Source organism: Corvus cornix, chromosome 9 (genome assembly GCF_000738735.6).
Source record: "Corvus cornix cornix isolate S_Up_H32 chromosome 9, ASM73873v5, whole genome shotgun sequence".
In the NCBI taxonomy this organism is placed as follows: Eukaryota; Metazoa; Chordata; class Aves; order Passeriformes; family Corvidae; genus Corvus; species Corvus cornix.
In genome coordinates, this window is record NC_046339.1 from 3,771,439 (window position 1) to 3,793,532 (window position 22,094).

At 46.7% G+C, this 22,094-nt stretch overlaps 1 protein-coding gene across 7 annotated transcripts in view; it reads right to left on the bottom strand.

The window, feature by feature from the left end:
• MECOM (MDS1 and EVI1 complex locus) overlaps positions 1–22,094 on the bottom strand; it is a 327,724-nt gene that overhangs the window by 41,277 nt on the left and 264,353 nt on the right. For 5 of the 7 annotated variants that reach the window (XM_039557123.1, XM_039557119.1, XM_039557124.1 and 2 more), the window contains exon 3: positions 5,406–5,540. In XM_039557123.1, coding sequence (XP_039413057.1) covers positions 5,406–5,540 — 135 coding nt within the window. Of the gene's footprint in view, positions 1–5,405; positions 5,541–7,127; positions 7,675–22,094 lie in introns of those variants that run through there. The other 2 variants (XM_039557121.1, XM_039557120.1) reach the window with 2 other exon arrangements.

The window sequence follows — 22,094 nt, forward strand, 5'->3', positions numbered from 1 at the left end:
AAACAAGAAAGAAAAAGGTCCAAACAATATAGCTTCAATTTTAGCTCCCATGATGAACAACCATTGCAGCTGGAGAGCTGTGTGATGAAACCTGAGCCAGGTTCTTTTTGCTATACTCGGGCAAATGATAAATTGAAATGAACTGGAGTTTTTTCAAGAGCTAAGGTAGAGGAGTCCTGCCTGGGAGCTGTACTGGGCCCAAAGAAAACTTCAGCAAAAATCCAGAGGTGAAACTCAGCAAGTCACTGCGTGCAAGGGGCTGCAGGGGCACGAGTGGGAGCCCGGTGGGGAGAGAGGATGCTCCCCTTCCCCCTTCCCACCAGGGCTGTGAATCCTTTCCTTCTTCACTTCCAGAATGCCCCAAAATCTCCATGCAGGAAGGGCTGGAGTAAGGATGCTCCAGGAGTCCCCATTTTTCCACCTTCTGAGGCAAAAGGTGCCTCCTCTCCCCAACATAAGAAGGGAACTGCAGGATGCCTCTCTGCAGGGCACCCTTTACAGCATCTTGGGGGGCTGCAGGCCACCTCCCTCCCCAGTGCCACTCAGGTCTTCCACTGTTGGTGAATTTCAGCTTCTGTGAAAGCCCTGGTTCATCTGAGCTGCTCTGGTCCTGCAGAACCTCTTCCTTGGGGGTCACCAACCACTGACACCAGACCCCAACTTCTCTCACCCACCTGTTCTCCTGAGCTGAGCTAATCACTCAGTTGTCCTCTAACACCCATGAAACTCCATTAATGAACCACACCAATGTCAAGCAAGGTGCGGTCTTGTCCTGGCTCTGTGGCTGTCCATAATTCTCTATACTTTAACAAGCAGGTGAGTAGGATTTGACAGCCCTCATCACAAAAAAATGCCTTATCACTTTTATTAACCACGAATCATCAACAAGAACCTCATCACTTTACAGAAACGGCAACAACTATTTGCTAGGTTTGGTTCTAAACAGTTTATTTCAGGTCACATCAGGACAGTCCAATGCTGAGAGTGGTAACACCACCAGTGCATCAAATTCCAGATAACACAGGCAGTCATAAAGCCCAGGCAGGAATTTCACCCACAGCCTCAGCTCTAACTGCAGCAAGTGGAAAATCACCACTGAGCAGCAGCTCCTCATTCCACCAGCCCCAAGCTAAAACATCCCTGCTCCACTGGAGACAGATTTTCAGTGGGACCTGGATTAAGCTTTATTTGCTTAATAACCAACAACTCATAGGAAGAATCATGGCAGAACAGGGCCCCGTATGAGCTCAGCGTGCGTGTGCCCTCCCGACCCACAACAGCCAAAACCTTAATTTCACTCTCTGACAACAAAGCCTCAAAACTATTCCTTAAATACACAACTTTTGCAGGTGGCTGTGCAAAGAGCCCCTGCCCGCCGTGGACAGGGGGCCGCAGCCGTAAAACCTGAAACATGAAGCTGTGCCTGCAGATTAAAAAAGTTTGTAAAACGTGTAAGGTGGGATCAGATCTGGTGGAACCTACAGCAGCAGGTTCACTCCTGTAAGTTTATATCACTGACATCGGGCACGTTGTTAAGAGTGTGATACTACTGGTTTTGCTCCCTTTGCAGTAGCATGTACTTGAGTATAAGGCAAGGAAACAAAACAAACACATAAAAACCCACCAAAAACCTCTTTCAGCACGCACAGCAATCTAAAACCTCAGTAAAGTGATCTTGAGTAACTCTGAGTTTTCCATGGATAAACCAAGGAGACTCTTCAAGAGCTGCTTTTTTGGGGGGAAAGAGACCTGGAAGCTCAGGGCAGTTTCACAGCACTATGTGGCTGTATCACTGTCAGAACTCTGCAAGCAATGAGCAAGATAAAAACAGTATTCAGGGGTTTCAACATTGTTTCTAAAAATAAAAAAGTTAAAAAAAAAAAAAAAATTGTAGTTTGAAGGTGACCGTGATCTCAGCCTGGAATGTGTGACAGCCCCTGGCCATGCCACTACCATAGTCACTGCTGGATTTGCAACTGCACTTTCATTAACATACATCTTTAAAAATAACGCTTTTACTGGGTTGACAGCACTGCCAGAAACCCTAACAGAGCCAATCATTCTGGAGTCATTAAAAAGTTGAACCAATAGATATTTAATGATAACAGAGAGGAGTCGTCCAAGTTAGCAGAAACTGCTCTAGAATCCTAAATTGACTCTGAGCTGAAAAAAACACATTCCAGGGCAAGAACAGTGACAAGACTCTCTGCAGCTCTGCACACACTGTAGTCTCATTGGGGAAAAGAAAAAAACTGAGTGCCCTGCTTGTGGAATTTTATTATTGATATACACCTAAAATTACATATGTTCAGGTTAGATTGGGTATGACAGGAGATAATAGTAAGACAGCAAAAAGAAGTCCTAGATCGATCTCATTTAAAATTTAAAAAAAATAAGTAAAAAAATGCTTTTAAACCCTACTCCAGCTGCAATCAAATGAAACATGAGTTGCATCCAGCATGCATGTTTTGACTGCATCCCACCATTATCAAGCTGTTCATCTCAGCAAAGCTCATTTATACAGTCATAAGAAAGAGCCCAGGCCTTTTGTAAAGTTGATCCTAAGTGATGAAACCTAACCTCAGCCGTGAGTCAGGGGGTGGGGTGGTATGTCTCTGAAAAAACTCTAAGAGAGAAAATGACAAAAAAGTGTTTTTCTTTCCCTCTTTTAGTTAAATACAGCAGGTAGAACATAGCAGAGCAACCAGATTACACACCGCCCTGAGTTCATCTCAATCCTGCCTCGAGCAGTCTGGGAACCATACCTGTCTGTCAGTCAAGCTTGAATTTAGCAGTATAAACTTGTGGGCAGCATGAGGCTGGGAGCCCTGGCAGGATCTTTTACCTTCTCAGGTACAGCCCAATGTTTGCTTGTGAATTTTACAGATGAGTTGAAGCAATTAGAGGTGAACAATTACTGCTGATCGAGTGTCTGTGGCTCGGGAGTGAGAGGTGTCTCTGCAGTGCAGATGCTCCCTGTGCAACCAGGGTTATTGAGGTGCTTTGTGTTCCCAGGGGAGGCAGGAAGAACTGGGGTGTCCCCCCACACCTGCAGCCAGCACTGGCTGTGGCTCCAGCTGAGCTGGGGTGTCCTGTACCAGCTGGGCTGCATCGCCTCTGCCCTCCAGCTCTAGCTACAACCACTGACACATGTCCTCAGTTTCACCATATTTTTATTTTCCCTTTTTATTCCCTTCTTTTTCTTTTTTTCCCCCATTTTTCCAGGAGCTATTGAGGCCGAGTGACCCCAGGCAGCCCCACACAGTCTATATGTGCACACTCAGCCCTGACTTGTATTTGTCACTCCTCGTACACGCACACTTTTGGCCATGTAACGTCCATTTCCCAGTTTGCCTTCCCATTATATTTTATATTACCTCTGGTGAGCTTGTGCCAGAAGAAAGCAGAAGGAGGAGCTGTTAGAGAGACTTTCTTGCTTTAAGATTCGAGAGCACATTTTTAGCATTAACTTTTTAGGCTCTGGTCATAAAACGTTGGAGTACGCGGACGATTTGTGGGTAAATGTGCAGCATTTCCAGAGGGCCAAATGAACAACAATCTCTTGCTGACAGCACCCAGATCACAACATGCTACTTGAAAGACAACCAAATCTTAATTTGCAAATCTCAGCAACAAAAAGCTATAAAAATATGGAATTATGAACAGCATGATACTGTGCAAAATAAATAACAAGTCTCCAGTGAATGAAGGGAATTATTGGCAGCAGTACAGCCACCATTACCAAATGTCAGAAATGTAAACACTAAAAAAAGAGAAAGTTAAAAGCGCCATAGCTTTCCTTCCAAAAACGTCAAAGCGCGGGTGTTTGTCTGCGTTCAGAGGGAGATGCTGATGGGTCAGCCTCGCCTGCACTTTCAGCTCCAGATCTCCAACACCGACCCAAGGACAGTAAGTTGCTTTGACCAATGCATGTGATTCCACTTCTGATCTTTCCTACCTACACCAGCTCCTGCTCTATGTAAAATATTTGAATTTGGTGCTTCAATTAATCTACATAGTTTCCTTTTCCTATCACTGTTCCATAAATGCTCTGCATGGCGAGAATTCATTGCTTTTCAGCACAAAGCGTATTTCAACTTGGAAAACGTAACTTGCTTTTACTAATAACCCTCATGGTTTCTTTAGTTAAACCAGCTGCTGTATAAAAAAGAAATTATCTCTCGGTCTGCTGGCTCGTTCTATGCTCTATGTGCTCAGGGCTGAACTGTAGAAGTTGGAAATTGAAAAGATCTTCTCTCGTAGTTTCTGAGAAAGTTATTTAACCCAGTTTTAATCAGCTATCTCACACGAGTGAAATATGTAGCACTAGGCTGGAAATAGTAGGCTCCCTCACATTCATTTCCTACACGTAAGGAATTTGATTAGAAAGAATGATTTCTAATTGAAGCTTTGTGTCTGGTTGTGATTCTTCTTTCAATACTGTCAAGGCAATTAAATCAGCTAAAGATAATCTTTAACATTCACCTGATGCAGTTAATTAAGTGGTGAAAAATGAAACACTGATTAAATGAATTGAATCCTACGTTGCAGGTAGCGAAGTTTAAATTGGAAACAAGAATTCACAATCAGTTGTTGCTTCACTATTTCAGATACTTTAAAGAAGCAAAGCTTCCTCAACCTAACTTTGCCCATTAAAATATTTCATAATGGCCTGTGTTATCCACAGACAAAAGCAAACCCTGATTTAGAAAACACCTAATAACTCATCAGCATAATTGAAAACAAAATGCTTCACTGCATTCTTCCTCTGCCTATCCCAGCCCTTTTTCCAAAACACAAAGATAAATAATGTTTCAGCCCAACAAAGAGTGGATTTAAGTGCAAAAAATGAAAATAAAAAGAAAACGACCGAAGACCCTGATTCAGCATGTAAGTACTACGAGTTCCAGCAAAGTGTATGGGAAGGCACAATAATATCCATGCACGTGTGCATTCGAATCCAAAGCCCCTCACATGCACTAGTAACATTATCACTTTTGGGTCCTCTCCTCCACTCTTTCCATCAAATTCACGTTACAGCTTCCAACCAACCCAACGATTTAACATAGCAATCCAAGTGGACTGCAACAGGAGCCAGAAAATGCTCCTAATTCAAAATCAACACGTAATGGCTTTGTATCCCTTAGACAGCAGTTCTGAATTTTATCAGATATTAGACAAAAAAAAATCATTTATGAATTGAACAACAATATGGAAAAAAGAAAATCTGTATTTTCTGTCACCCAAAATCGAAATTATTCCATTCTGCATTTCCCATCTGTACCTTATCTTTTGCCATAACAGCAAACAGGCCAAAAGCTGTTGTGAATTGCTGGGGTTTTTTTTTGCCATTGACACCTTAAAGTTCCTTAAAAAAGTAAGTCCAGAAAGTGAACACCACGTACCTGATCATTTATTTGACATGCAACAAGGTTGTGCTGATTGTAGCATCCAGCAAACTTGATATATTTGAGCCAGTTTCCTACATCTGGTTGACTGGCATCTATGCAGAACTTCACATTGCAAAACTCATCCAAGATCTAAAAAAAAGAATGCGAAAGAGTAAATCTTTCTGTTGCTGGCTGAGTATTCTAATCAAAAGATAAATCACAGGTTTCCAGATAAAGAAGTGAATAACATTAATAATAATGATAGTAATAGTAATAATAGTAACAATAATTGTGTGTTTATTCACAAGTATGTTTCCTTGCTGAGATTTTTTTTAGAAACTGTCAGAATGTATACACAATAATAAAAAGACAATAAATGTTCTGAAAAATGTCTTGGTAAATATTTACATGTAATCAAAATGTTGTCTAATTATTGCAGTGAAACACTACGTTAATTTAAGAGGGACCTGATTTTCTATGCATTCATCAATGACTACGTTTGAAATTGTGATTTTAATTAAATAGGACTCTGACAGGAATATAACAAAAAATATTAAAATCGATGGTGTTGGCTTCATTTAAGGTTTCTGTTTTGTTTCAGGATTTACATTGATTGCAGCACTCATTTAGAATTTTCATATTTGTTGCTCTGAACCAAACTTTATCTGGTTAGCAGAGTTATTTATCTTGTTTTAATATTCCACTTCCTAAACAGTCCTGTGCAACACTTAAATCCCTCCCCTTAATCGAAGCAAATAATAGAACTCCTTATGTCAAAATAAAGAGAATAAATGAAAAACAATGTAAACACTCATGCAAACCGTGGCAGTATTCAATACACACCAATAAATAGTTCCAATTATGCAGACAATAAACAAATATAATGAGACTGCTAGTGGACAAGCTAAAGACGATGTTCTATTCTAATATTATGACAAATTACTAATCATTACAGCGGACTGAATATCATTATCTGCAAGCTCTACCATCGGCCTATCCCAAACTTCCCACAGCATCCCAGGGAGCTGACTGCTAAATTGTAACTTCTTCGCCTTGGCACCGGCAGCAGCCACCCCATTTCACCAGCAAAATAAAGGAAACAACCTTAAACGCCCCAAACGAAAGGCGAAGGGCGAGGGAGGCTGTTCCCCGCTGGGGAGCGCGTGGAGCCGCGGCCGGGCCGGCGCTGCCGGTGCCCGGTCACCGGGAGCCCACGAAAGTCCCTGCTAGGGCTCTCGGCGGTCCCTGAACGCGCCCCGCGGGACGCGCTGTCCCCACGGGGGCTGCCCCGGTCACCCCCGCGCCCCCCGGGGCCGGGATCGGGCCCGGCCGTGGGGTGGGGGGTGCGGTGGGTGCGCGCAGCCCGCGGGGCTGCCGAGCATCGCCGCGCCGCAGCCGGCTCTTCCCCCCACCTCCAAACAAGACGGTGGAAAACCTCAACCCCGGTCCGGAGGCACCCAGACCCCGCAGACCCACGCGCCCCGCGGCCGCGCCAGGCGAGATCGGCCCCCGCGGGCGCGCACGCTGCCCCGCCGCCCGCACCTCCGGCTGCTCTTGGGAACGGGATGTTTAATTTTGCCTTTCAGAGAAACCCCCAAGGAGGGAAGGGGGCCTCAACCCGCATTCCCCGGCGTCTGGGGTCTGCCCCGGGGCCGGCGGCGCGGCGGCACTGACGGGGCAAAGCGGCCCCGTCCCGCGGGGCCGTGGCAGCGCCGCCGCCGCGCTCGCCGCTCTTACCTTGTGTCGCCAGGAGCCCGCGGGGACAGGGAGGGGGGACAGGGACAAATATCCTTCAGGCGGCTGGAAGCAACATCTCGGCGTTAAACACGAGCGGAGGCCGCGGCCGTCGGGGTCCGGGGCAGCGGCGGACGCGGCGCGGGGCGCTCCACCATGTGCGGGGGCGGCGGGGCCCGGGCGGGGGCTGCCGGCCCCGGAGGGCTCAGCGGCGGCGGAGCTCGGCGGGTTCCTGCCGGCTCGCCATCACCGTCCCCTTTCGGCCCCTCCTGGTCTTATCGGCTGGCTTTGGGGGGGAGTGTGCGCGAAAAAAGTTATCGGGGAAGGGGGAGGAAGGGGGGAAAAAAAAACCCACCCCAAACTCACACAAGCCTCTTCAGGGAAAGGAAAGGGGAAAAAAAAAAGGAAAAAGAAAAATAACAACAACAAACCCCACCACGCACCGCTCAACAAAACAAACTTCTTTCACTTCTCCGCCGGGGATGGGAGAAAAGTGAGTGCGCGTGGGAGGGCGGACGGGCGGGCGGCTCTCCCCCTCCCCACGCCCGCAGCCTGCCCGCGGCGCTGCTTCCCCGCCGCACCCCCGGGCAGCGCCCGGCCCGGCCCGGCCCGGCGCGGCCCTCTCCGCCCCCCTCCCCGCCCACCCCGTCGGGCCGTGCCCTCCCGCCGCTCCCCTTTCGGGCACTGTCTCTTTAAAGCGGGGCAGCCCCGGCCGCTCCGGCCGCCTTTTCCCCCCCCCCCTCCTCCCGGCCCCCCCGTCCGGGGCGGCGGCGGCGGCGCTCCCGGCGCGCTTAAAGCGACAGCGGCCCCGCGCCCGGGGGTCACCGCCAGGTCGCGGAGGAGCGGCCCCGCCGCGGGGGCTCACCGGCAGCCCGCGGGGGCGGCCCCCGCCAGCCCCCCCCGGACGCATCCCCCGCCCGGGGCCGGCGGTGCGCTGTGCCTCGGGCCCTCGCCGCTCGCCTCTATTTATTCGCCGTCGCCGCTCGCCCCGGTGCCCATAGCCCGGAGCGGCCGTCGCGGCCGCCCCGCAGCGGGGGCTGCAGCGAGCGGGAGCCGCGCCGTGCTCGCCTCGACGGCTGCTCCCGCCGCTCCGGGAGCCGGCGCGCCCGGCGCGTTACCCGAGTTGTTCCCGTCATCGCGTCACTCTGGTTATTAATAACGATTTTTGATGAAATGCAACTTCTTTTTTTTCTTTTTTTTCCCGGCCAATTTCGCGACGACCCCGTTTGGTGCCGCTGAACCACCTCCCCGTTTGCCGGCGCTTCCTAAACGATTCTTTTTTTTTTTCCCCTTTATTTCTTTGGTAACGAATCCCATGAATGGAGCGGCGGGAGGCCGGGCTCTACCTGCCGGCTGGGGCGGCGGGGCCGGGCCCGCTCCCTCTCCCTCCCGCGGGCAGCGCAGCCCCCCCGGCTCGGGCTCTCCCGGCGCTACAAGCGGACCCGAAATCCAACCGCGCCGCAAAGCCGCAAACGTCCGCAAAGTTTGGAACAGCCCGGGCTCACTACGGCGAGATCCTCGTATACGTGCTTTTGGAAGAGGGCAGGGGAAAAAAAAATTAAGAGGGCTGAGCTGTATCTTTTATTGCACCATCCAGAAGTGCCACCCACTTTTTTTTTTTTTTTTTAAGTGCAGATGTATTTTTCAGACTAAAAGTGAATTTTTCTTCCCTGGGGGGCCAAGAGGGGCCGGGGAAGGAGAGCGGGGGGGGAGGGCGAGAATCCGGGTGACAGGAGATGCTGATGGATTCGTCTCAGCGGCCCGTTATCTGTGACATTGACCTGTTAGCTCAGATAATGGCTATTGTCCGAGGGGAGAGAGATGGGGGGAAAAAAAAAAAACCCAAACAAAAAAAACCAGCACGCAGTGGTGGTAGGTAGGACAGGAAAAAAAAAAAAAAAAAAAAAAAAAAGAAAAGAAAAAAAAAATTCCTTTGTCAATAACCTCAAAAAACCCGGTGGGAGATTCCCAGAGCGCCCGGGCCTGGGAACCGGCGCCCGCCCGGTGTGCGGGGCCGTGGGTTCCTGCCCTCCCTCCGCTCCCCATTGTTGGGGATTTTTTTTTCCCTTCTTTTTTTTTTTCTCTCTCTCTCCCTCTTTTTTTCCTTTTTTTTTTTCTTTTTTTTTTTTTTTTTTAATTTAGCCATAAATTGGCCCGGCTCGCGCTATGAGCTGTTCTATTTTCTCCCTGTCAGGATGAGGGATTTGCTTTATGATGCATTGTGTATTAAATACAAGTAATCTGGGAAACTGATTGCTCGAGCCCATCGGCCTGATCAGAGCCCCCGATAGGGAGCCGGAGCCCCCCTTCCCTCCCCCTCGGCCGTGCCACAAAGGGAGGAAACGCCGGTGGGTAAACAAAAGGGGCTCCCGGTACCAGCGGAGCGCGGCGGAGCCGAGCGGGGCCGGCCCGCACCCGCACCCGGGCTCGGCCGCCGCGCCGCCCGCCGCCGCTGGGTGGCGCTCGCCGCCGGCACACCGCGGGACGCGCCCTCAGCGGGACCGGGGCCGCCTCTCCCCTTTTTTGGGGGAAAATCCCTTTTTTTGATAGTTCCCCTTCATGCAGCGCTCCCAGCGGTTCGGCTGTAACCCAGCGCGGCCAGAGGAGAAGGAGGGGGAGGAAGCCTCATGCCCCCGAGCCGGAGGGGTTCGCGGCTGGGAGGCGCGGAGGGTCAAGGAACAGCCCGCCGGTCGGGACCTCCAACATCCCGACCCGGGGATGTGGATACACACATCAACACACGTCGATGTGTTTCTTCTTTCATGCGACAATCTTCTAAACATCTCTTGCCGCCTTTCCCCTCTCCCCTCGGACGGTTCGGTGGGCGCTTCAAGAGGCCCAAATATTTCCACAAGGCCCCGTTGGCAATCGTTTATTTAAAACAAGTTGCTCTATTAGTGGAGCAGTCAGGAGTTAGCACTCCAGTCTGCTAGTAATTCCCACCAGGCTGTAAACTGATGCCTCTTTTAAGCCTTTAACTTCATGGTCGTCCCAGAAGTAAAAGTTCTTCTAATGGAGACCCTATGGGCATCGTGCATTCCAGCACATCATTAAAGCAAAGCAAAGTAGCTCGGCCACAGCCAGATGAAATAACGGCACTGTCCACATTTAATGGGCTTCCTGGGGCCAAACGCTGCTGAGGACAATGGGGGAAAATCAGACAGGTCACTGGTGATTTTTTAAATATCGTAAATGTTCATATTAGGCTTAATATTATCCTTCTGTTTGTAGACAAGCCACTCCACAACCACCTTTGTGAGTGGGGTTTAATGTTATATACCTCAAGGTGACTAAACACAACATTGAGCATCCTGACTAACACTGCAGTGAGTGTTTGAAACACTGGGTGAGTGCATTAATGTGGAGAGAGAAAGGAAAAGCAAAGCGAAACAAGCGTACAGAAAACAACGGCTTTCTGACATATCCAAATGCTCCAGGACAGACCTGGGAAACAACAACAGGAATGAAAGGCAACACAGTTTCTGCATGTCAATTCCTCCCACCCCGTGTTGTGGATATCAACCTGGAAAAAAAATAAAATCAGGTGAAAACACAAGTGTTGCTGCTGATTTCAGGGGGAAGAGTCAAATAATTTCCAGCCATTGATGAAGGAGTGGGGTGAGCATCGCAGTGCCCCCCACGTCGGTGCCCTGTCCCTGCTGCCCCTCCTGCCCTCACATGCTGCCCGGCTCATCCCTCCCAGCCCAAAAGGCAAGTGAGGGTGAGGAGGAGAAAATTAAAGGTAAAAAAATGTAAATAAGAAATTTCCCTTGGTCTGGAAATGAGCCCAACTGAAAGCATGTTAATCTCCACCTCAGTAATTTGGTTCTCCTGGAGAAGACAGAAGCCCTGCTGCTGTGCCCTGCACTTCATAAATCACGTCTTTATGTGGACAAGGTCAGGGCACCTAACAGCTCAGACATGGGCCTTTGCAGTGGCTCGGAGGGCTCCGGCATGTTTATTCTCTCGCACAGATCTCTGAGGAGCAGTCCAGCACGCTTCTAATTACTTTTGATTATTTTCATTTGCTCGGGTCAGACTGGCTTTGCCGGCACTGCTGGAGGGTGGGTTTCCTCCCCCCAGCCTGGCTGTGGGATGCAGGGGGATCAGTGCTGTGCCCTGCACCCCCTTCCCCGGGGCAGTGCAGGGCTCCAGGGATCCCTGGAGCTCACCCCACCAGTGGAGGGGGTCTCCTTTTGGCAGCAAAGCCTGGAACCTCCAGCTGAGTCAGGGACCCCACAGCTGACCTCCCCCCATCCCCTACCATAGCCAGGCAGAGCGGGACATTTGCCAGTGTGAAATGAAGGGTGTGCAGAAAAACACACACCCCCCCCCACCCCCCCCAAAAATACCAACTGCCTTCAGGGAAAAAAAACCCGACCCTGCATCCTTGCAAAAATATTACAGTGGTGCATGTGCAGGCAATAAAAAAGTTGAAGGACCTCTGCCATTCCTGTGGGGACGGAGCTGTGCTTGGGGAGCTGCGGAGCACATGCAGCCCCAGCCGTGCACAGAGGCAGAGAATGTGTTGGTCTGCTCTCCGCGACTGCTGAGCAATCACAGCACAATCCATCGGGAATGCACGGTGCCGACGCAGGGTGGATACACGGTAGAGACACATGAGTGTCCCTGGCAATGTTGGGGTCCAGGTGTGGGTGAAGCCATCCCTGTGCTCCCAAAAGCAGTGCTGCACCCCCTCTTATGGTCTGTAACAGCACACGGCTGCTACTGGCAGAAGCCAAACTACCCAAATACTGAGCAGAAAAGCTCTACTTTTTCTCTCCCATTAAAATCTGAGCTCGATAATAGCATGCTCCTTCATATCCCGATCTGAGCTTGACAGCCCAACCCTGTATTCTTATCCTGGTGTGAGTGATCCCAGCAGACCAGTGCCCTCATGTCCTGTACCCAAGTGTACCAGCATCTCCATCACATCTTAAAGGTGAGGGTGGGTGTGGGTGCCATCACAGCTGGTGGTACCCACACTCCTCGAGCAGGGGCTGCCTGGTGGGAAGGAGTTTTCTGGAAGATTTTACTCCTGTCTGGGGAGGAAATCCTGTAGACACCCTTCCTCATGGCAGGACAAGATGTTTGCCGTGCTTCAAACAAACCATGGCCCTTGCAGCACCCCCCAAAATTTGGTGCTGAGGGATGCAGTGCTACATGTCCACCCCCCTGCTGTGAGCACACTCCTTGCAACGCTTTCCTCTCCAAACCTTTCCCTAGCTTTCCCTGCCAAGGCACGTGCTGTGGCGCTGGATGCTGAGGACTGTTGCTGTTTTCCTCTGGAGTGTTCATTACTTCCATTACAGAAGAGTCTGCAAGCCTCCAAATCCAGCCTGGGCCATTTTCACACTCGAGGTTACTGTACCCACAGGGTGAGACAGTCCCTGCCGGATGAATCTGGCATGACTGTGGCTATGGTAAAAATCCAGGGAGAAACGCATATTAGCCAGCTTGTCTTAGCACCTATGAGAGCCAGGGCAGGGCAAGGCAAGGCTGACTTGTCAGACCTGTCCACTCAGAAGCTGTATTTTCCTGTGCTTCACCTTCTCATGTTTTGAAAGGAAGCCAAAATCCTGGAGAATCTGGGAAATTCCATTGGCGATGCCCTTGTTCTGCATTTTCCCATGTGCTGGGCAGCCTGGAAGGCTCTTTTCTTTCTTAACCATCCAGAGAGTGAAAGACCTTGAGCATGGCCCTCCAAATCCTACCAATATGACCAAAAATGCTCCTGTTTTCAGGGCTTTTTATCACTCTCTTATTCATCCTTGTTAAAATAGAACTGAGTAAATCCTTAATGTTTGTACTCACTCCTGCTTTCCCACAATATGCTCATCTGGAAATGGAGCAGTGGGACCCATGAAGCCAACAGAGGCTCCACATGGGGTGGCCAGAGGCTCCCACATGATGTAGCTTCTGCTTCGCTGCCTGAAAACACAACTTTTGGCAGAAGCTGCCCTAAAAATGGAAGATCCCTAGGAAATAATCCCTGAGTATCCAGGAGGTAGGAAGCACAGTACAAGGATTTTGCAGACTTCCTTTGTATGTGCATAAGAATTCAACAAGGTTCAATTAACCTTCCATTTCTTCCAATGTTTTAATTTTCAAGCCTTCTCATTTGACAAATAATCTGAGGACCTGCTTTGGAAGACTACTTCCAGTCCCAGAGCCCTCATGGCATGTGAAGAGCCATGCAAGGAGGGTGTGTGGCAGCAAGTCCTGGGGAACCATTTGGGTTTAGGCACTATCCCTGATCTGAAAACTGAATTTGCAAGCCAAAAGGATGGAGAAGAAAATGTGGAAGCAGGGAAAATGCCAGGCCAAAGGAGACTGAAGGGGTTAAACAACAGAACTTTACACAGCAAGAGTTAATGTGATGCATAACAGCTAATTCTATTTTAATAATAAATTTTAGGAGTGACTGGCTATTTTCAAAGCATTCCTGTTGTAGCCAAAGTTTTAACTAGGCGTGCGAGAGTAGGCATAAACACCTGTGGACTTTATAAGAGTAAGAAGCAATTTATCACCCAATAAAAAGTCAAACACTCATGTTAAAATTTTCAGGTTTGCATTTGCTATTTTAAGTGTCACCTGTGTGGATGGTTCTAGGGGAGGTTCGGAAGAAGTGGATGCACATCCTACACACAGAAACACACGTGCACACAGCCAACACAACCAGCTCTTCAGCAGGGAAGAAAACCTGACTGAAAGCACCAACGTTACAGTTTCATCCCTCCTATGTTTCATATTAAACCCATTGTGATCATCGACCAGAGTTGTCTAAAACCTGAACTAAATGGGCATTAAATCAGTTGCCATATGAAATTACTGCCATTCGATTTTCAGATAAACCACAAAACTTGATGAACTAACATTGTTCCAGCTGAATTAACTCATCATCCCCAGGAAGAAAAGGTTGTGGAGTAAAGAAAAGGCTCTAACAGCAATGATTAATCCTCCTCCTATTGCAAGGCACTTGCCTGCAAGTAGAGAGATGCCCTGCTAAAGGCAGGCTGAGGAAGCACGGTGCCTCCAAAACATCACTGCCTTGCCAAACCCTGACAGTAGTGTTAAACATTATTTACATGTGGGTAGGAGAGGGAGAATTTTTTGTTATGGGCTTGTTATGAAACTATAAATAGGTTAAAATCCCCGTCAACGGTTCAAGTCATGCTTGGTAGATAAATCCAGGGACTGAAATTCAGGAATGTTAATTTATTCAGCTGGTGGAGGAACATGCAAAGTTGATCCTTATCCCATACTTGGGCAATCTCCCTGGGATTATGCCATAAAGTATTCGGGCCATGGTGCCCTGTGAGTGACTCAGGCTCCCCACCATGGGCAGGCAGAGCCCTTCATGTCCCCCACCCTGGCTGTGCTCAGGGTCCTGAGCAGTAAATGCTTAACTGGCCCGGTGCGTGCACAGCAGCCCACCTGGGCGTGCAGAAGTGCTACTCCACATAAATTAGTCACACATGGGCAAAGGTGCCTGATGCATTTGGAAAAATCTTACCCTGAGAGCTACCTGGTTTGCTGTAAAAAGATTTTGCTCATCAGGAAAATTTGGGGAAGGGAGGGGGGAGAATATATTTGATGCAGATGTCCAAATAAACCTGTCCTATAACCCATGGATCACAATGGGTTATTAATGAAATAGCTGTGAACATCAGCGTATCCTTGTGGCGGATTTCTTTCATAAATGAGTTGAACATTTTCCAATTTCAGGAAAGTGCTGCTACCTATAAACTTGGAGATTAAGGGCTTTTTCCCCTAAGACTCAGATCCCTCGGGGCACTTGTGTTCTGGCATGCATCCCTTATTTGCTGAAGAAATTTCAAACTTGGTAATTTAGCACCATACTGATAAAACAAAGCGTGGAAGGAAAAAAAAAAGCAGCAGTTGGGCATGCCTGTGAAGGAGGAGAGAGGTGAGTGGTACAGCTTCAGGCATTTTTTTCTGCTTTTCTTTTTTTTTATCCACAAGTCATACTGCAGATTTTGTGTGAGATTCATAGAGAAAACATTCCCAAGATACAACATATAAGATGCATATCAATCCACAAGCTGAGTTTTGCAGATGCAAAATGACCTGCAGAATTCAAAGGAGGATGGAGGCTATTTTATAACCTTTTTTTTTCCATATAGAATGGAAAACCTAAGATTCATTTAAGTCTAAAATGTTGGGCTAAATTTGCCACCAGCAGAATTATGAGTATTAGTAGTATTAGCATTACAGCAGCACCTAGAGGACCCAGTGGAAACTGGGACCCTTTGTGGGTAGAAAAATAATAAACATGAGACTCTGTCCTGAAAAGCTTACAGTTGGCATGGATGGGATAAAAATTGTGCCAGATGGGAAGATTACCAATTTATTTTCACAGATGGAATATGGAGCTCTGCTCATGGAGAAAATCAGTGGCAGATTCTCATGCAATATTTTGACATAACTTTCATTCACTGAGAAGTTGTATTTTATTCCTTTTCTTTGACTGCAATGAACAGAAATTCCTCTCTGCCTGCTGGTGCTTACAGCTTCTCATGGATAAATAGTGAGAGTCTGCTTGGTCACTGCCAGTTAAAACAGGTCTGCATGCTTTAATATGGTTCATCTGTAGCAGAAATTCTACTTTATCTCCCTTTTTTAGCTAGGAAAATATTTTAGCCCTGGAAATGAGCAGCTGATGCTTTGGAACAGATCTTTAAACGTAAACACATTGTGCTGATTGGTGCCATGAAAGCTCCTCCTATAGAAACAGTTTTGGGGAGTGTATGTCAAACTCTGCCTTTGACTTTTGTGGCAGAAATGTGAAACGGAGTTAATGATGTCAAGTCTTGTTGCTAGGAGTCCCCCAGCAATCATGCAAGTGCTGAGCATAAGATGGATCATGATCCCCACCAGGCAGAGGGGGAGAGACTGCCCCAGCTTCTCCACTGTGCACTCCTAAACCTCACTAAGTGGTTGCAAAAAGCAGCAGGGAATGGGCATGTGCTCAGGATAAAATTGCAATTTTTTGGGTCCATAGAAGCAAAACAAGGCAATGTGTGAAGAACAGATGTCTTTTCACCAGGAAAGATTTCTGAAGCTGCATGATCTGTCTTGCTGGGAATCCAGTATAGTAAATACAGCACTAAAGATCATTTCTTTCCTTATGCTTCTCTGGAATGTGCTGGAATCCTCACATGGGACAAAGCAGGAGAGCCACTGGGTTAAGGAGCTGTTGTAGGATGTTTTAGCTGAGGAGGATGGTCATCTTTGGGGGCTTTTCAAGGAGTCATAGTGAGATCAGGGTGGTCACATATTCCCCAGGGAAGCACCAACAGCTCCACGTCCTCCACACAGCACTGACGTGAGAGCATTGTCTACCTTGGGGCTGAACTGGTGGCCAGAAATGTTGATCAAGCCCAGGCAGAGCACCATTTCCACACAAGATTCCTGTCACTCGGGGGGTCAGACAGGACACTCAGACCAGACCTTGGCTGCTCCAGGGCTGTAGATGGAGGAGCTGCTCCAGCTCCCAACAAAAGTCAGTCCTGGATCCTCCCGCTGCCTTCAGCTCCAGGACCAGAGGGCTGGAGCACAGTACTTTAGTGCTGTATTTGTGAGCCCTCCACAAATAAATGGCATCTAGAAGCTGTCCTGCCAGGCACTGTGAACAGAAGCTTGAGCCAGTTGTGTGTTGCACGAAGGATATCTGTCAGCTTGGGTGATAAAGAAGGAATATCTGTCACGATATGAATGAGCACAATTTTCCCTAGAGCTTGTGGCACATTTAACAGTGCTATAAAAGATGAAAGTGGGAGTTATGAGTGCTCATTAGCACTTCAGAATTACTTTATTATTTAATTCTCTAAATTAATCCTTGAATTTTGTCTGAAACTGAAAACACTAGGTTTAGATCGAGGTTGCTGTGGACCAGGAAATACTTCTATGGAAAGAAGAAACTGAATTGGTTTGAATGATTTATAAAATGTGAGGGTTTCATTCCAAAATATCATTTATATGCCCAGAAATCTACGCAGCAAATCTAATCCAGCAAAGGAAAATGAACATTCTCAATCCATGAATAAAGATGGAAAGTAATTCTGCAGTGGATTCAGCCTGTGCCTGCCCATGTATGACAAGTAACTTGATCTGAAGCCTTTTTACACATCTGTTAGGTTTGTATTTACCCTGAGTTTAGGAGACAAAACGTGGGGACAAAGAACATGTTGATAACCTTGAAGAAAGCAATAATAATAATAACTACTCTCCACACTGAGTAAAGCACATCCTTCCTTAATGCATTCACTGATGAGAAAGAGGGAGGAAGGTCAATGCCAGAGGCAAGTACTGACCAAAAACCCCAAAACTCCAGTAAATCCTGTTCCTTCTGATAGAGTGCACCTCCACCAGTTTAAGGGGTACAAAAAGAATAAGATGTAAATGGGGTTTATATGAATAGGATATAACCAAAACCTTGACCTGATTTCCAACCAGCCACAGAGTTTTGTGACCATGGAGGACGTTGTTCCAGGTGATTCATTGCAACTCCAGTCAGTAGCCAAGTGTCCAGCAGACACATCTGAAGTGCAGTGACCTTGGCTTGTGTGAGTGAGGCCAGTAGTAAAAGCAAATGGAACTTAAAATGAAAGGTGTATATTTTTAGAAGAATTTGTAGTGTTTGGACTCCAGCTTTAGATGGCTCAAGAGTATTTTGTAAGCCAAAAATCTGTTCTTCGGTTCTGGTTTGTTGATTAAATATACTTGTTACCAAGAACTTCAAGCAGGTAAAAATTTTAAAAATACCTCAGCTAAGATTTTATCAGCTTCAGCTGCAACACCGAACAACTAAAATGTAATAGGTCTTCAGAGCTCAAGTTATTTCCACTGACTGCTGTATAATCAGCATGTTAAATCTGGGCACCTCTTCAGGCACAGTTATTTGTGTGATATATACAGATCGATACCTATTGATTTTATAATTTTGATTCATCTCTATGCAGTGATTCAGTTTCACATCATCTTATTTATCAAGTTTTTCTCCATAACTTTGCTTCCAAGCTTCCTGACGCTTACAAGGCACTTGAGGAGGGTCCCACCTCAACCACCCCTTTTGCCCCTGCATCCAGTGTTAGTGGGCACGCACTTGGTCATATTCCAAGGAATTTTATACACTAAGAGCTGCCACAGGGTACCCAGCGTTGTTGATGCATGAGGATAAAGTTCATAAACCTCCTTTCCTAATGCCATGGCCTCACTGGCCCTGTTGGATGTGGAGCCAGTCCCCAACTTTCCCTGGAGGCTTTGCCACCCCAAGAGACCGAGTACAGACGCGTGTTTCTTACCCAGTGGCCATGCCTTCAAACTTCCCTCTGTGCTGGCTTATGAAGACATGAGGGGGACAGAACTTTACACAGAATGTTAAAATTAATTCTTTTTAACCTTGGAGCTTTTTTGAACCCATGCTGGCACCTGAAGTCCCTCCCCTCTACAGCTGCTCCCATGGACACAGCAGCAGATTGAACAGAGGAGCTGGCACAAAAAGCGCAATGGTGACTGATTAACAGCGACCCACTCGACACACTGGAGGAAACCAACCCCATTGCTGCCACTGACAGGGCGTCAGGGAAATCCTGTTAACCTCACTGCACTGCATATATGCAAATGACAGCAGATTAACGAGCGTCAGCGCCGCCACTGTTCCCACTGCGTCACACCAGTTTGCATCACAACAAATTAAGTCTGGACACATGAGATGCCCCAAATAGACTAAATCATGATTTAGCAACTCAGGTCTGCCCAAACTCCAGCTCAGTGGGGCAACCCAGGTCTCCAGTGATGTGCCTGCTGCTGGCAGCCCTTTTGCAGCACCATGGCGGCAAGCGGTGACAGGATGTGAGGCAAATGTGGTTAAAAACCATTTGCTGAAACTCATGTGGTGAATGAATTTAAGGGAAACAGGAAAAACTTCTTCATGTTGAAAATGCCCAACAAAAAGAACTGAGCTCTGTTCTTATGCAATGATTTCCAAATGTTTTTGTAGAAGGTGCTGAAGGGAGCTGGGATGTACTGCACCCGTGAAATGGGAGTTATTAGGGTGGATGCCTTTGGAAGGGAAACAAAAAGGATTGATGAAGACTAAACATTTCAGGGGGGTTCACACACTCCAGCAAGATAGAAGCATGGGCTAATTACAAAATAGGACCTATCACCATGCAAAAATAAATGACTTCATAAATAGCTTTAGATATCATGTTAAAAGCACCTTTGGGAACAAAAAGATGCTATGCTAAAAACAGGAGATCTAAAGAGCTGTTATTACACATCCATTACATTTTCTGAGCTGTCGCATTTACTTTTTGAAGTTCTGTACACATGATACAGCAAGGCAAAACATTTTATGTACCGTAAGAAATTTGAAACAATGTTTAATGTTCAGAAGATAAAGTTAACAAAACTACACTTCAGTGGCTTTTTTATTTCTCTATTTTACGACCTTTCAAGAACTTAAGAGTAAAAGGAAACAAGAAGGAAGGATAAGCAACCATACGCTCCTGCTTGCTTTTTTCTACATTGCTGATCAGAGCCCAAGGCAGAAATCATAATAAAAAATGTCTTCTTTTTAATGTCTAAATAGGAGCTGTTGAAACACTGATGGTACGAAGTGTTTCAGGATGGAAAGCATTTGTTCCTCTTGCAGCTATCAACAGTCATATGTTACATTGATTTTCCGATTTTTTTCCCTGAAATTACAGAAGCCCATCACGTCTTCATGACCATTTGGAACAGTTTGTCTGCCGTTTCTGCTTTTTCTAAAACCAAAACCAGCTACAACAATGACTTGCAAGAACAATTTCTACAAGCACCAGGCAATTCAGATTATTGATATTTTCTCCGTTCCTTCTAAATATCCTTGGTTACATGTTGATGACATCGATAGCGATAAGTACTGAATTTATTGGGCAGAGATTCCCCCACAAAGTTTCATCCTGCTGGATGCTAAAATGCTCCTGATGCATCTGCTGTGATCATTGATGTTATAGCACAAACACACACACAAAATCCACTTTCTAACCCAGGCACCCACTTCAAATTCAAGTTGCTCATTTCACTTGGAAGGAGAAGGCAACCACAAACACACAAAAAAAGAGTGAATGTGATGGGTGATGGATGCGAGTTTTAGAGCACGGTGTAGTTCACTAATTTATTGGCCTAATGAAGAAAAAATTGATATCTGAGTGGCAGGAGCTACACCAAACATACACCATCCTGCCAAACGTACATTAGATGGAAACAGGTGCTTAGTTTAAACTGTCAAAATCTTCCGCAGTAGAACATCTATGCTACTTGTTAATAGAGGGTCTAGTAGAAAGTGAGGGACTATTTCTAGTGGTTTCAGGAGGAAGATGCAAGGGAAATAGCAAGAATACCAGCCACGTTTCATAAATGTATTTCACAACATATCTGGACCGAGTAATCATCGAACTTTTAAAAAATCCATCAGCTTAAAGACTATATTCAAATATATTTTGAACGTTCCTTACCATGTTTTTATGACATCTGTTATTTCTCTCAATGACAGACTTTTCTCTCTTTAAACTAGAACTTTCAATGGGATGTCTTCTATTACAACCCTGTAGATTTACCCTCTGTAATTCAGAGGTAAGTCTAGGCAAATCAGAAGGGATTTTAGGGGCTTGACTTTGTACCTGCAATCCAAGTTCTTGTGGTCAAATTCATTCCTGATATAACTTCACCGAGCATTTTGGTGCTTTTTCACTAGGGAAGAATTTGCACTTGGATGGATTTATTCCTGGCATGAATTTCAATGTTCAAATACAACTACTTAGAGTGACACCCTTCGACTAAAATCAAATGTATGGGGAAAAGAGATTGGTGAGTGTCTTGGGAGTAGCCTGTTGGTGTTTTGAAGGATGGTGGATGTAGGATACATCTACTGCATCTCTGTAGCTGATGTTATGGCTTTCTAAGTATGGTAAAGGGTACAATAAGTTGGGAGATGCCTGTAGCAGGGCAGCAAGGTGCAGCTTCCCTCCCCTGTGTTTAAGACCAAGGATGTGATGGCAAAAAACAGAGAAAAAAACCTGCTTCTTCAGGAGTTAATTCATGATCCTCAGCCATCTTCCTCTCATTTCATTGGAAAAAAATATTCCAAACACTTCTAACAGTAAACTCTATAGGGGGCTCATGTCACTCATGACTGAATTGGCAGACAGCCCAGGGATGGAACAGGGAAGTGAGAGAACCATATCCCACCAGGAACTCATTGGTCGTGTAGTGGGGTTGGTGATTGCATTGGTACTTTGGGTGAACATGGAGTTAGTGTATGAGCCTTTCAGAAAAGATATTTAATGACCCACCAGTCCTCTGAAACTTCCCAAATCTGAAAGGACAACTCTGTGCATGTAACCATTACATGGGTTGAACACCGCCCCGGGGAAAGTGTCACCTCCTGAATCATAGGGGATGCTTCCAGTAACATCAATATTTTCCACGGAGGTCCCCCAGCCAAACCTGCCTTGTCCCAGCCCTGCTTGGAAGGTCTTTCAGGGCTGTAGCACAAGGTGGTATGGCAGAAGACCAAGTCAAGGCATTATTTTATTTTGTTTTGGTTAGCAGAGTTGATATTTGGTCAAAGGCTCCTAGCTGTGAAAGGATGAGGAGCTGCCAATTTCTAAGCTAAATGTTGTACATTCATATCCTGCTACCACTAACTCCATTATGATTAGTCAGGAGTGAACTTAGAAGGTTCAGAAATAACATTTGGATAAACATCCCCAAATTTTGGATGCTTATCTGAGCCTGACCCAAACCCCCTGAGTATGCAGAACTGAGCTGGAAATCTGGCAAGAATGTTAATTTCCACACTTTTCATTTCTCTCTTGAAGGCTATATTTGCAGTTTAAGATATTTCCTTTAATTGGAATTAGCATAATACATTATTTCCCTATGGTGAGAACAGCTTTT